Raw genomic sequence first — 16035 nt, 5'->3', positions numbered from 1 at the left:
TTGAGCCAGGCTAACCTCACTCAGAATGGTGTTCTCCAATTCCATCCATTTACCAGCGAATGATAACATTTCGTTCTTCTTCATGGCTGCATAAAATTCCATTGTGTATAGATACCACATTTTCTTAATCCATTCGTCAGTGGTGGGGCATCTTGGCTGTTTCCATAACTTGGCTATTGTGAATAGTGCCGCAATAAACATGGGTGTGCAGGTGCCTCTGGAGTAACCTGTGTCACAGTCTTTTGGGTATATCCCCAAGAGTGGTATTGCTGGATCAAATGGTAGATCGATGTCCAGCTTTTTAAGTAGCCTCCAAATTTTTTTCCAGAGTGGTTGTACTAGTCTACATTCCCACCAACAGTGTAAGAGGGTTCCTTTTTCCCCGCATCCTCGCCAACACCTGTTGTTGGTGGTGTTGCTGATGATGGCTATTCTAACAGGCGTGAGGTGGAATCTTAGCGTGGTTTTAATTTGCATTTCCTTTATTGCTAGAGATGGTGAGCATTTTTTCATGTGTTTTTTGGCCATTTGAATTTCTTCTTTTGAGAAAGTTCTGTTTAGTTCACGTGCCCATTTCTTTATTGGTTCATTAGTGATGGGAGAATTTAGTTTTTTAAGTTCCCTGTATATTCTGGTTATCAGTCCTTTGTCTGATGTATAGTTGGCAAATATTTTCTCCCACTCTGTGGGTGTTCTCTTCAGTTTAGAGACCATTTCTTTTGATGAACAGAAGCTTTTTAGTTTTATGAGGTCCCATTTATCTATACTATCTCTTAGTTGCTGTGCTGCTGGGATTTCATTGAGAAAGTTCTTACCTATACCTACTAACTCCAGAGTATTTCCTACTCTTTCTTGTATCAACTTAAGAGTTTGGGGTCTGATATTAAGATCCTTGATCCATTTTGAGTTAATCTTGGTATAGGGTGATAAACATGGATCTAGTTTCAGTTTTTTGCAGACTGCTAACCAGTTTTCCCAGCAGTTTTTGTTGAAGAGGCTGCTATTTCTCCATCGTATATTTTTAGCTCCTTTGTCAAAGATAAGTTGCTTATAGTTGTGTGGCTTCATATCTGGATCCTCTATTCTGTTCCACTGGTCTTCATGTCTGTTTTTGTGCCAGTACCATGCTGTTTTTATTGTTATTGCTTTGTAATATAGTTTGAAGTCAGGTATTGTGATACCTCCAGCATTGTTCTTTTGACTGAGTATTGCCTTGGCTATTCGTCCCCTCCCCGTTTTTCAACAGCTTTCAAAACATATCCTACGTCCTCTACCTGCAGAGATGTTATGTTTTACGATACTGTTGATGCTCTATCATTCTCTTTTCCTTCCCCAAGTTCCAGAGTGGTTCCACTATTACAAACTGTTCTACGTGTAAGTTTGTTTATGATCATGTTTGTTTCAGTGTGTTTGTCTTTGGATCTATCTTCTATGTCTGAGAAAACGTGGCCTTTGTCTTTCTGAGCCTGGCTTACTTAACATGATGCCCTCCAATTGCATCCATTTCCTTTCAAATCACATGTTGCCATTATTCCTTATGGCTGGTAAAACTCCATTGTGTATATAGTCCATAAATGAACAATCATGATGGTGTTCTAATAAAGCTCTATGAATATTGAGCTGGGTGTGGTGGCACATGCCTGAAATCCCAGCTGCTTAGGAGATGGAAGCAGGAGCATCACAAGTTGGAGGCCAATCTAGTGAAACTCTTATCTCAAAAACAAAACAAACAAAAGAGCTGGGGTATGGCTCAAGTAGTACAGTACAGTTCAATCCCCAGTACCATTGAAAAAAAAAGAAAAAGCTGGGTGCCAGTGGCTCACACCTGTAATTCTAGCTAATTGGGAGGCTAAGATCTGGAGGATAGAGGTTCGAAGCCAGCCTGGGCAAATTGTTTGCAAAACCCCCTCCCCATCTCAAAAATAACAAAGCAAAATGGACTAAAGGTGTGGCTCAAATGGTAGAGTGCCTGCTTTGCAATTGCAAAGTCCTAAGTTCCCACCGAAAAACAAAACAAAACTTTATGGATATTGAAATTTGAATGTCATGCAGTTTTCCTACATAAAATCCTCTTCTTGGGCTGGCAGAGTGGCTCAAGTGGTAGAATGCCTGCCTAGCAAGCATAAGGACCTGAGTTCAAACCCCAGTATCCCCAAAAATAAAGTAAAATCCTATTCTTATTTTTAGTTTATGGGCCATATACAAACAGGCAGCAGACCACAGTTTGCTGACCACTTTGCCAGAGTAGCCTCTGTAAGAGTTATTGATAGTCATTTTACAGGTTTGACTTCAGTAATGGCAATACTACATGTACAAGGTGGATTTCAATTCTAGCATCAGTGGACTTCATTAGAAAAACCCCACTACTTTTTGGACTGAAACATACGTCATACACTTAAATACTGCTTCTGAATACACAATCACATTTTCATGCAGCTTATAAATAAAAATATAGTTGGTCCTTCATGTCCACGGGTTCTGTTGTCTGTGGAATGACAGTATTTGGGGGAGGGTGTCCAGGTGGAACATATGCAGACCTTTTGTCATCAGTAACAACTATGTATTAATTATGAGTAGTGCAGAGATGACTTCAAGTACATAGGAGGATGTGGATAGGTTACATGTAAATATGATGCCCTTTTATTTCGTCACTGACTGTAGTGGTAGCCATCTCTTCTATATGTAGAAAGATAATGTACCTTTTTAACAGGTAACTTATTGGGCAATTCCAAACGTGCTTTAAAAAGCCATCTAGAAAAATAAGGCATACTGATAAATGCACAACTGTGGTAACAACAGGAGTTTAGAAAATGGAAAGACAGCCCCTTCTTTAAAATCAGGAAGTAACAATATCCTGGTGGCTTCTTTTCACACTAACATATAAAAATCATTCTTGGGCTGGTGGAGTGGCTCATGTGGTAGAGCACCTGCCTAGCAGGTTCGAGGCCCTAAGTTCAAAACCCCAGTACCACCAAAAAAACCCAATAAAAATCATTTTTGATCTCAGACTTCCACATTCCTGCAGATATAATGGTAACAGACCTGCCATTTAAAAAGTTAATACAAATTAACTGGCCATTTCTAGCTAAAGAATACTTTGACTATTTACAAGTATGGGGGAATATATATATATACATATATATATTTCTTCTAGTCCTCAATTTGATTCAGTGTATTTACTGTTGAAAATTTCATTTCCTCGTGTAGTAATTTCAGAAAACAAAATTCGATTAATTCAAAATAAAAAGTACCTGGTTCAACTCTGAGGTCTGATGTCTGCAGTGAAATAGTCACATAGACACATGACACAGTTTTTGTACGCTGCAAACATTTTAATGATTATTGTTGAGCATACATTTTGGAAATTTACTTCAAACTGCAACAAGTTAAATAAATGTTTATAATATACAAAGAAAATACAACCAAACATAAAACTTGCTTTAAGTGTGCCTTGCACCTAGACCAGTGTTTTCCCATCCCTTAATATATCTTTATTTTTGAGCTGCACAAACACACTTAGAATTTGATCTTTATAGTATGGCATTTAGGAAATAAAATATACTCCCACCTCAAAGAAATAAAAAGGTTGTGCATGATTATATGCCAAACAAAAGAGAGAACACTAGAATACTCTGATAGTGCAGGCATCATTAAAAAGGAAAAGAAAAAGCTTGAGATGCTCATTAACTCTCTATGTTTTAAGGAAGCAGGATTTTTGAAGAAGTAGCTTAAAAGCCAGCAAAATGGGGGATCAGTGATGGCAACTGTAGTGTATGGAGTATGAAATGACAAACTTTACACAAATACACTGTTAGAAATTTACCAGTGAACACTGAAGGTCTGAGAAGCTGCTCTTTGGAACAGTCAAGTAGGACCACCTTTTCCAGTCACATAAGCCCTTGTAAAGCAACAGTGTCCTGTACTATATACCTGCTGGCTGGGTAGTTAAAGGATTTGTTTTGTCATTAGCAGCTAACAAACTTATTCCACATGTTCTTAAAGCCTTAATGTTGGAAAAGAAGGCAAGTGTCATTAGCGTGGAAGATCATACACTTCTCTGCACACAAACACAAGATGCTTCACTAGTATTTTAAAAGTCTCTGCTGTCTCTCCCATTGCACTTCAAAAATCAATTGAGATGAAAGCCTTTCTCCATTGTAGCAGCTAGCAAGCGTTCTCTCATGATCTCCTCAGAAGAATATTCAGGCAACTTAAGATAATGCACACATGTATTGACTGATGGATAGCTTGCATCAGTAGCATCAACCTACATAAAGTGAAAATAACAGAAGACCATGAGTTTAAATATTTTTCTTCCTTTTCCAAAAATAAATTCCATTTGGATTCTCCACTACTAGTTTATACCTTGCGTACAACTGTGAGTCTGGGATGAAGGTTAGCCAGTCCGCCCGGGGGTAGAGTTGAACAACCAGTGGTAAACTGCAGGAATGCTTTTCTTTCATCTGAAGACATACCACATAAAACCCTCACGAACCTTAGGAAACCAGGGCTAAAGGAACAAAAGCATAGGTAGGTGATTTGACAGCAGATATAAATGAAAAACACTAGCATGAAGTCAGAATAACTACACACACACATCCCAAAATCTCCCAAATCCCAAATAACAATATCCACTAATCAGAAGAACAAGACTGTCCTAGATACTACTGGTCAGTAGGAAATGGGCTGATGCAAGCTACTTATTGAAGTTCAAAAGCGGCTGGGTGTGGATGGCTACCACCTCTAATCCTAGTTACTCGGGACGCAGAAATCAGGAAGACTGTAGTTCAAGGCCAGCCCAGCAAAACCCTATCTCAAAAATATCCAGTGCAAGAAAGGGCTCAAGTAGTAGAGATCTGCCTACCAAGCATGAGGCCCTGAATTCAAACCACAGTGCTGCACAAAAAAAGAAAAAAGAAAAATACAAAAGCAAGCAAAATTAATAGTGATTTAATTACCAGAAAAGAACATGGTAGGAAAGGGTACTTTATTCTGGGTACCAATTATACAGGTGTGCTCATTTGCTCGTTTTGTGAAAATCCTCTGAGCTATATGTATGTTTGCTGTACTTCTGTTTTACTTGAATAAAATAAACATATATGCAATGTACCCAAAGGCTTTTTTTTTTCTTATTTTGGTTGAATAGGAGTTTGAAAGCAGGTACTCTACTTCTTGAACCACACCTCCAGTCCATTTTGCTCTGGTTATTTTTGGAGATAGGGGTCTCACTAACTATTTGCCTGGGCTGGCCTCGAATAGTGATCCTCCCGATCTCACACTCCCAAATAGTTAGGAGTACAGGTCTGAGCCACTGGCACCTAGCTAGCCTAAAGGTTTATAATGAGAAACTTACATACAATAAGAAAAAGAACTTTAACATCAGCTGTGATTCTGTTCTATTTTTGTGTATGCACCCATAGAGCCTTATAACTAGACATGCATAATGTCATCTTATCTGCTTTCTCATTTATTTTATGAATGTAAATTACCAAGTTACATAGAGAACCTGTCATTTGTTTTGGGGGTATAAACACTTTTGTAAATGTTGGAAATTATCAACACATACCTGTCACGTGTATAACCCAGCTTAGGTTCAGTGTAATTGATAATATCCTCAGCTGCCCAGGATGGTGACTGGTTTCCACAAAGAATCATCTGGACTTCTTCATGGCTGAAGGAACTTAATTTCTCCATTGGAAAAACTTTATTAAACCCATCTACATAACACATATAGCAAAAATTAAAAAAAAAAACAAAAAAACAAAAAACAGCATACAACTCAATTTCTAAGCTAATTCCAACTATCCATTATCAACTAAATGGACATAAGATGAAAAAAACAAATGTTTAAATAAACAAATACAAATTAAAATAGCTTAAGAAACAGTGTTAGGATTTTTTAAGTACATAAACCTCTGTTTAAGGGCTGGAGATACAGCTCTGTGTAGAGTGCTTGCCCAGCTTGTGCAAGGATGTAAGTTCAATTCCCTGAACCATGAGAAATAAAAAGAAAATTTCTGCTTAGCCCAAATGTGAGCTGAGAGAATGTTTGGTCACTATGGTCAACAGCCAAGTTGTGTTCATGTTTTAAAAAGTGATTTACAGTCTAAAATTTTTCTCCCATCTTTATCTAAAGAACTTTCATGGTTTAATTCATTCTTATTTTGCAGAGTGTGTTCAACCTGTATTCACTTAACAAATGAAGAAATGAAGGCCAAAAGTGGGTCCCCATTACTCAGAGGAGCAAGCTGAAGCTATATTACAGCTTAAGAGTGTTCTAGCCTGTTCTGAGAACTTTGTAGGACCTAACCACTTGGAGGACAAGTTTAGTGATTAACGATAAGTCTTAACCTTAGCTTCAACTGTCTCAAAGTAAAAGGAAAGGGATTATCTTTTAAATTTACCTCTAAACGCCTCCATCTGTTTCTGAATGCCTGTGTGCATACAAAAGTCAAACATCAAATCCACATACTCTTCTGCGTTATCCATTGTTATCATCTGCAAAGGAAAATGTGCGAGCATTACTGTTAACATCTAGGACTACTTCAGAAGCACTGATACAACCCCAGTATTGTTTCAAAGCTTAACAACTGTATTAAGAGCAAAATTTGTACCTCATCTTCACCACTTGGTTTGAGATCCACAGCTGTAAAACCATATATTCTTGAGGATGGGCAAAACTGGAAATTTAAACTGCAGACAAAAAAAGATAAAATTAACTGACATTCAGCAATTATTGATGTTTAATTTTTGTATTGCTGTCAAAACCATGAATATCCCCATCCTCTATTGATAAAATCAGTATACCATTTAATGATGGTATTCATTCCTAAAAATATATCATTAGTCAGTATTTTCTTGTGCAAACATAGAATGTACTTATACACACATAGGTGGTACAGCTTACTACATACCTATAAGGTATGGCCTATTGTTCCAGGCTACAAACCTGTACAGCATGTTAATTGCACCGATTACTATAGGCAACTGTAACACAATGGTAACTATTTGTGTACCTAAACACATACAAACATAAAAAAGGTAGAGTGAAAATACTAGGTGACAGAATTTTTTAACTGCAGTATGGGACCATTTTTCTATGCAGTCAGTTGTTGACTGAAGCACTGTTACGAAACACATGACTGTAAACACAACTTTCCAATACTATCAGCAAACATTAAAAAGAAAATGAAATCCTTGTAGCCAAGGATACAGGAGAATCCTTGTAACCCAAAATACAGGAGAATGTACATGAAGATATGGTAAACATATACATAAATTAATAGAATTTTAACTCACATCTGTAGCATCTGAGTTAGCTGATACAGCCAGTAGGGATATAAAGGCTTACAAACCAACAAAACTACTTTTAAGCTTTGCCAAGAAAGAGGGGTGTAGGGATGTGTGTGTGTTGTTGGTTCTGGACTTTTTACACCTGAAATCCGAAAATCCAGATAATCTTCCAGAGTTTTGGTGATTCATAAACTATAATCTAGTACTCTTAATAATATTAATAACCCAAAGGTTCAAACTGATAATCAGTATTTCCTGTAGTATATTACTGTTTTTGACACACTATTTACTCTTCTACTATAAATCAGTGGGGACAGAGAAAGAGAAGCTTTCAAATGTGTTCATTCATTAGGGTGAAGAATGGAGACCCAAAACTTACCCTAAATCCTCTATGCTAAGTGGAGGCCCAGAACCTGATGGATTCTTCAGCACTAGTTCCTGTAATTTTGTGTTCTTCTCATCTTCAGAAAGACCTTTGTTGCTTAGAATCTGGCGCCTCTTGATAGCAAGGTCTTTAATTTCTTTTAAAAATCTGGCTCTGTGTGGGTTTACTAGTTCAAAGTCTTCCCAAGTTAAAATTCCATTAAACCAAGCTGGGGGTTTGGGCTTCGGGGGATCAAGAATAAATTCTGATTTTGAATCCTCTTCAAAGCTTCCTACCGAAAGTGAATCATGACCTTCTTCTGTAGAAGCTTCAGACTGACTTTCAGTACAGTGTAAGTCTCTATCACCTCGTGACTCATAAATCAGTTTACTCATATTGCTTTTAATGTCACCCATACACATAAGTTTAAAGAAGGGTTTAGAAATAGGTAAGTCCACAAGTCTATTGTCTTGAATACATTTGGCCAGGAAAATTCCAAGGAAATGAAAGAGTTTTGTGATCCTTTCAAGCTCGTCACTATCTTGTGGAAATGGTGCTGTGAACAGTCCACATGATCTCTGCACATAGTATCCAGGAGGTTTCAATCCACCTCCAAGATCAACCTAAGTTTTTAGAAAGGGAAATGAAAATAAAATTAAAACCTAACGGCTTATCTTTAACATCTAAGAAGAAATCCTTAAATAGTAACAATCTTAATGAATTTAGATAACTAAAGGTATTATACACATTAAATAGCTTTTGGTGACAAATTTTATCCTTCAGAAGTATTTTAATAATGCCAAAGTATTCAATAGTAAAAGCAGAGTCAGAAAACCTGGTTTATGTCATGAAAGCACCATTTTTTTTTAAACACTCAAAAGGCAAAGTCACAACTCAAATCACAAAATAGGAAAGAAGGCTCACATGGCGAGATTCGTCATCTGGAAAGTTATCGTCACAAAGCCAAGCTCCCAAGTCAGTCCTCTGGAATTCTGCTGCCACAAGAGCATAAAACTCTAATGTGGGTCCCAAGCCTGTTCCTTCTTCTCCTAAAAATTCAACCTAAAATAATAACAGATAAATGATGGAGAAAAATGAACTTAAAAGTGTTTCTGTTGATTTTTTTTAAATGATTCAATTCTTGCCAAAATGTGTCACATCTGATTCACAACAGTGTAGTGTATTACAAGCAACACAAGAATTATATTATAGTTTTTCTAAAGAAAAGAATGTCATTTCTTATATATAAGCACTGTGCTGAGCACTGTTCAGTAGCTGAATGCCTGCCTAGCAAGTGCAAAACCGAGTTCAATCCCTAGTACCACCAAAAAAGAAAAACTTACACCACACGGTAAAAACAAAAAACCAAACAGAAAAAAAACAATGGGGAATTATCTAGAAGAGAAAAACAAAGTGAAAGTCAAAAAGCATTATACATCTTCTAGACATGTATTGAAATTATCTGTTGCAATCAGTTTGTGATCCAAAAGATCAAATCAGCTTGTTTAGATCTGTGATCGGAGAGGTATTTCCCCATTTTCTCAAGTACGGAACACTGTGTAAGTGGTGAAAAAAATCAACAGTGTCCACAATAGCATCTCTACAGCAAAAATTTCATATTGCTATTTGTGATAACATCTCTTAATATAGACCAGTGATAAAGCACCAAGCACAATTTAGGTGAAACAGTATTACAAAACTATGTGCTCCAAAAATGCAGACTGTTCAATAACACAGGTTAATACACATAGGTTAAATTTTAGACTACCAGAAACAATCCTTTCTTTTTTCCTTGTTTGGTGGCACTGCAGTTTTAAACTTAGGGCCTCACTTGCATGGCAGGCAGGCAATCTTACTACTTGAGCCACTCCGCCAGCCCTTTTTGTGATGAGCTTTTGGAGATAGGGTCCTGCAAACTATTTGCCCAGTGATCCTCCCAATCTCAGCCTCCCAGGTAGCTAGGATGATCGGCATGAGCCACCCGTGCTCTTTCTGAGTGTTATTATTCAGTCCAACTCTGTTAAGAAAAACCGCTCCTCCAGTGCTCATGAAGAGAAGATCCTGACCCCTGAGAAGGCAGGCCAGCATTCCCTTACAACAGATGCTCTGTGAGAAAATAAGGCCCCTGCACAGATAACAGAGAAATCCTGCTTCACATTTATCTGACATAGTTTTTATGCAGTGGAAGATACAGAGTGGCTGGTTCCCTATTGTTCCTTTTCCCTAAAAGTATCTTATTTCCTGTAAGCTTACCTCAAGAACTGATTTCCGATCTGCATGAATTTGCATGACATTCTCAGCCCACTCCATCAGTGATTCACCACGAGGAACTTTTACTCTTTCATGCTTGAGACGACCAACTCTAAATTCTCCAGGATCATCTCGCCTTACACTGCTTGTGGTCCTTGTTCGTTCTACAGTGGCTTCACGCCGGTTTTGTAACCACACTATTGCTCTGCAATAGAGATAATTACCTATGCAGCTAACCATACTTTCACAGATGAATGTACAACTTAATCATCAACAAATACAAACATTTAAGAAATCTTATTTAAAAATTTTTTTGTTGTTTGTTTTGGTTTGGTTTTATTGAGTCAGGGTTCATAGCCCAAGCTGGTCTCAAACTCTCAATCCTCCACCTCCCACCAACCATGTTGGGATTATAAGCATGTACCACCACACCCAGCTGGAATTTGTAAGGAGATAGTGTTTAGTTGGGTTAATTTTTTTAAACACTAATTTTTATGGCACAAATTACTACTTCCTTTATTAAATAAAAGTACATAAAATTCCTTTTAAATTAAGGTGCCTTAAACAAACTGAGAAAGTACTGGGTCTGTGTTTTCCTTCTTTATTTCAGCAAACAAATAAATGTCCAAGCACCACATAAAACAGACAAACACTTCCTACTGAAGAAACTAAAAAAGTAGTTATACTATCTTTAGTGTACACTGAATAAAACTGAAAACCACCATCAAAATGGTTTTTATAATTTTTAAACATTTTCTTTTAGACAATACAGCTAATACATGACTGGTGAGGAAAAGAACTTCTAAGAAGATGAAGATTCTATTCTCACAGGTATAACCATTTTGATAACTTCAGGCAAATCAAGCAAAGTACTTTAAGAATCAATTTCCTTTTCTGTAAAACAGAAACCGTAACTAATACCATTTGTAACAACAGGCCTATGGTTCCATGCATACAAATGCTTTGCAAATAGTATTAAAAGGAAGAAAAATATAGCCAGGTGCCAGTGGCTCACACCTGTAATCCTAGCTACTCAGGAGAGATCAGGAAGATCCCGGTTTGAAGCCAGCCCTAGGCAAATAGTACTCAAGACCTTATCTCAAAAAAAAAAACCCATCACAAAAAAGGACTGGTGATGAAGAAGAACGAAATGTTATCATTCGCTGGTAAATGGATGGAATTGGAGAACATCATTCTGAGTGAGGTTAGCCTGGCTCAAAAGACCAAAAATCGTATGTTCTCCCTCATATGTGGACATTAGATCAAGGGCAAACACAACAAGGGGATTGGACTATGAGCACATGATAAAAGCGAGAGCACACAAGGGAGGGGTGAGGATAGGTAAGACACCTAAAAAACTAGCTAGCATTTGTTGCCCTTAACGCAGAGAAACTAAAGCAGATACCTTAAAGCAACTGAGGCCAATAGGAAAAGGGGACCAGGAACTAGAGGAAAGGTTAGATCAAAAAGAATTAACCTAGAAGGTAACACCCACACACAGGAAATCAATGTGAGTCAATGCCCTGTATAGCTATCCTTATCTCAACCAGCAAAACCCCTTGTTCCTTCCTATTATTGCTTATACTCTCTCTACAACAAAATTAGAGATAAGGGCAAAATAGTTTCTGCTGGGTATTGAGGGGGGGAGCGGGAGGGGGCGGAGTGGGTGGTAAGGGAGGGGGTGGGGGCAGGGGGGAGAAATGAACCAAGCCTTGTATGCACATATGAATAATAAAAGAAAAAAAAAAAAAAAAAAAAAAAAAACAAAAAAGGACTGGTGGAGTGTGGCTCAAGGTGTAGGCCCTGAGTCCAAACTACAGTACTGCAAAACAAACAAACAAAAGAAAGGGTAGAAAAATATAACTTAGTGAAGCAAACAATTACATTGCTACATTTTAAATTGTACACTTAAACAGAGTAATCAATGTACACAATCATCTACTGAACACCTACAATGTGCTATGCACCACTTTAAGTACTTTCCCAAGAGCCAGTGAACAAAGTAGACAGAAATCCCTGCCCTCATGAAACTCTGATCTAGTGGACGGAAACAGATGAAAAATTAAGTAAAATATGCGTGTATTAGAAGGTGGTAAAGAAAAAAAAGATGATCAGAGGAATAAATATTTAAATATGATCAAAGCCATTTGCAAAAGCTGAGAATACAGCTCAATGGTAGAGTACTTGGCTAGTATGTACTTCAAGTAGTACTTGGCCCTACTAAATCCCCAGCACTGCAAGAAAAAATAAAATAAGCTATTTGCAAGCATTCAAGTTTGGTATTGCTTAAAATTTAACAGCTAACACTTTAGATTTATAAAATTACTAAAGAACTGCTCAGTAAATGTTAGCTGACAAAAAAAATTGATTCAGTCCATATATTCCAACAAAGTATATCTCCAACTAGAAATGGAAAACTCTAAAATGCTGAGCAACTCTTTATAAGAACACAAGGTAAAATATTCAATACATCAGTCTTAACAGTATATTATTACTAGAAAAATTACTGCTTCCTTTACTAAGTAAAAATACACAAAACTCCCTTACATTTTGAAAACTTACATTAATATCAAAATGTCTTTATGCTAAAAACATAAAGAGATGCAGTCCTACCTCGATGCACCAAATGCTGTACATGTGAAATAAAGCTGTCTAGTTTCAAAAGGTATCAGGAAAGGACACTTGCTGGTTAACTGCTCACACCAGTCTGGCAGAGCCCCGCTCGCCAAGGCCAATGGCTCCTGAAGATGAACAAGCAATGTCTTAATGCAAAAAGTCAACCTCAATTTCTAAATGTAATTAGTAATGAATGCCAAAGACCACGTGGCCTAAGTTACTGAGTAGGGGTGAAGGGAGAGATGGTGAAAGGCAGAAAAGCAAGGAAAAGGCATATTATGAAAAGCCCAACAGTTAAAGAGTTCGTCCACATGACTGTATTACCTCAATCTGCTGCAAGATTTTTGTTGTGATTTTTTTGCTAGTAAATTCATCTGGAGGAAAAGTAAATGGAGGCTGCTCATCACCATCTGTAAAATTACCATAATTAATAAATATAAACTAGCTTGCTTTTACAATGCTATAGAAATAAGGAAGGCTTCTACAGACCTTCTTGGGATACTCTTGAGTAAGGGTCACTTGCAACTGTATAGAGTATACGCAAAAGCTGAAGGACATCTTCTACTCCACAAGAGCTCTGTCCATTGCCTGCTTTGGCCTGAGGTTGTTCTTTTGTCAAATGAAGAATATCACTACTTTGAAGAGTAGAAATGGCCCCTTGGTTTAATCCAGACTTTGTTCCATGTTCGCAAAAATCCTGAAGAAATATTAGCAAAACTAGCCATTAATCACAATTTTTAAGAAAAGCAATATAGCATTGTTAGTATTACTTTGAAAAGGTTGAAATTTTTCAAAGAACTGCCTTCTTCTGAAATAAAAGCACTACCACACAATCCATTCTAAACCATTAATATATCATCACCACAGCCCTAGTTAAAAGTCTACTCAGACCCAGGGCTGGGGGTCTGACTCAAGAGTTTGTAGAACACCTGCCTGCAAGGGCAAGGACCTGAGTTCAACCCCAGGTAATACCTCCCCACCCTGAAAGTCTACTCATATTCACTGCCACAAACCAAAATCGAAATTTTAGCACTGGCACACTAATAATATTAATTCAAACTTTGTTTTTCAATGCCCCCATGAACCTGCCTTCCTTAAGCTTTTTGAATTTATTTTTTGCAGTGCTGGGGGGATCGAACCCAGGACCTTACTCATGCTAGGCAAGTGCTCTACCACTGAACTACACCCTTAGGCCCTTAAGAAGCTTTCAAAGCTGCAAAACAACGCACAAAGCCATTACCAATCAAAATAGTGTTTTGATGCCAGTATATACCTTATATGCAGCTATGAGCTGGGAACAATTTCTGTTTTTCCTAATACTTTTATTAGTGCCAGTTAATTTCCAGTGGCGCAGGAAAGCGGCGTCTGCATTCTTCTGCAGGTAGGTTATCAAGTCATTCTTTGGTAATTCGTCAGTGCCAAGGTACTGTTCCACATGCTCTACAGACCAGCAGCCCTACAACAGGAAAAACGAAGTGTTGGCCTCTCCCAGTCACACATCTGTGATACTTCACACGCATTACAGGAGGTGACTTTAGGATCATGCACTTAATCTATATCCCACATTAGTAAGTTTTCTCTCAAAAGCTCAACTGCAGTACAGTCTTATTAATTTTTCTTTTTCTTCTTTTTCAAACTAAATAGCCAAGAATAAGATCTATGATTTTAAAAGCAACTTACCATTTTTCCATTTTCCTTTTCTTTGTCAGAATCCTTCATTTCTCTGTACATAATTCTAAACATGAAGATATTATTCAAGTTAATTCTTAAATCAAACATCTGTGGTTATTTCCAATAAGACTCCAATTCTTAAAAAATATGTGAATGATCTCATTCACTAGACATATGCTTAAGTTAAACATTGAACTTGTTTTGTTTTTGTTTTTTGTATTGCTGTGGTAAATATTACCCAGAGTAAACATTATACCACCGGGCTATATCCCCAGTCCTGTTTTTCTTTTGAGACAAGATCTACCTAGTTAGTTCAGGCTGGCCTCAAATTTGTGATCCTCCTGCCTGAGTCTCCCAAGTGCGAGGATTATAGGTGTTACCACCAAGCCCAACTCAAGGAGATATTTTATTTATTTATTTATTGGAGAACTGGGGTTTGAACTCAGGGCCTCATGCTTACTAAGCAAGCACTGTAACATTTGAGGTACACCTCAAGCCTACCAAGGAGAATTTTTTTTTTTTGGTACTGGGGTTTGAACTCAGGGCCTCATGCTTGCTAAGCAGGCACTCTAATACTTAAGCCACTCTGCCAGCTGTGTTTTGTGTTGGGTATTTTAAAGATAGCGTCTCAAACAATTTGCCCAGGCTGGCTCTGAACTTCGATCCTCCCAATCTCTTGCCTCCTGAATAGCTAGGATTATAGGCAGGAGCCACTGGTGCCAGGCCAAGGAGAATTCATAAGAAAAAGTACATATATTAATTTGGGCCATGTGCTGCGGCTCATACCTGTAATTCCAACTATTTAAGAGGCATAGGTAGAAGAATCTCAGGACCTCCGGCAAGAAGTTAGTGAGACCCCCCCCCCAACTCAACCGAAAAGCTAGGCATGGTGGGGTGTTTCCAGGCCAACCTGGGCAAAAAGTGAGACCCTATCTAAAATATAACCTAAAGGCAAAAAAGCTGGGGGCATTGCTCAAGTGATGGAGTGCCTGCCTAGCAAGCATACCATAGTACTACCAATAAAACTTTTTTTGTTAAACATAAAGGGAAAGTGACAGAAACTATATTCTTGAGAGTTGTGACTTACAAACTTAGCATTCTTACAAAGAAAGCACATATCAAATATAGAGATTTTAAGGGCTAGGGGTGTGGATCAACTGGTGAGCATTTAACCTGGCAAGCACAAGGCCCTAACTTAAATCCCAGTACCACCAAAAACAAAAAAACAAACAAAAAAAAAAGGGAACAGAAGCAAATATAGTTTTTTTGTTTTGTTTTTTTGTGGCACTGGGGTTTGAACTCAGGGCCTCATGCTTGCTAGGTTCTCTACCACTTGCGCCATGGCCCCAGACCCAAACTACAGGGCTTTTAAAGATATAAATGCTCTATGCCAAGTGTTTTGAAATTCATACGTTATGGTAAAAATAAAATGGGTAAGAAATCGTTTTTCTGTGTCTACATGGAAAGGACACTAGGAATTACAATGATCAGGAGTGCTTATGTTCATAGAAGGCACTGAAATCAATTTTTAAACTCTTAATATAAATTAAACTGAGCCAGGCGCAGGTGGTTCACACCTGTAATCCTAGCTACTCAGGAGGCAGAGATCAGGAGGAGCGAGGTACAAAGCCAAACCCAAGCAAATAGTTTTCGAGACCTTATCTTGAAAATGCCCAACACAACATTAGATCAAGGACAAACACAACAATGGGATTGGACTTTGAGCACATGATAAAAGTGAGAGCACACAAGGGAGGGGTGAGGATAGGTAAGACACCTAAAAAATTAGCTAACGTTTGTTGCCCTTAACACAGAGAAACTAAAGCAGATACCTTAAAAGC

The 16035-nt window shown here is 37.8% G+C and overlaps 2 protein-coding genes across 8 annotated transcripts in view; one reads left to right on the top strand and one right to left on the bottom strand.

Annotated features, from left to right (window-relative positions):
- Positions 1-7674, top strand: part of Ap4s1 (adaptor related protein complex 4 subunit sigma 1) — a 50924-nt gene extending 43250 nt beyond the window's left edge. For both annotated transcript variants that reach the window (XM_074068218.1, XM_074068221.1), the window contains one exon: positions 6171-7674. Coding sequence is in view for 1 of the 2 variants with exons in the window: in XM_074068221.1 (XP_073924322.1) it covers positions 6171-6203 (33 nt within the window). In the remaining variant the exon portion in view is untranslated. The remainder of the gene's footprint in view (positions 1-6170) is intronic.
- Positions 3312-16035, bottom strand: part of Hectd1 (HECT domain E3 ubiquitin protein ligase 1) — an 84734-nt gene continuing 72010 nt past the window's right edge. For all 6 annotated transcript variants that reach the window (XM_020169740.2, XM_020169749.2, XM_020169756.2 and 3 more), the window contains 13 exons: positions 14204-14258; positions 13797-13979; positions 13013-13220; positions 12848-12933; positions 12521-12648; positions 9911-10112; positions 8582-8719; positions 7673-8280; positions 6615-6693; positions 6405-6498; positions 5567-5717; positions 4366-4510; positions 3312-4267 (listed from right to left, as the gene is read on the bottom strand). In XM_020169740.2, coding sequence (XP_020025329.1) covers positions 4130-4267; positions 4366-4510; positions 5567-5717; positions 6405-6498; positions 6615-6693; positions 7673-8280; positions 8582-8719; positions 9911-10112; positions 12521-12648; positions 12848-12933; positions 13013-13220; positions 13797-13979; positions 14204-14258 — 2215 coding nt within the window. In that variant the 3' untranslated portion in view covers positions 3312-4129. The remainder of the gene's footprint in view (positions 4268-4365; positions 4511-5566; positions 5718-6404; positions 6499-6614; positions 6694-7672; positions 8281-8581; positions 8720-9910; positions 10113-12520; positions 12649-12847; positions 12934-13012; positions 13221-13796; positions 13980-14203; positions 14259-16035) is intronic.

Source organism: Castor canadensis, chromosome 3 (assembly GCF_047511655.1).
Source record: "Castor canadensis chromosome 3, mCasCan1.hap1v2, whole genome shotgun sequence".
Classification (NCBI taxonomy): domain Eukaryota; kingdom Metazoa; phylum Chordata; class Mammalia; order Rodentia; family Castoridae; genus Castor; species Castor canadensis.
Note: the sequence above shows the minus strand (reverse complement) of the source record. Positions and strands in the feature narration are given on the sequence as shown.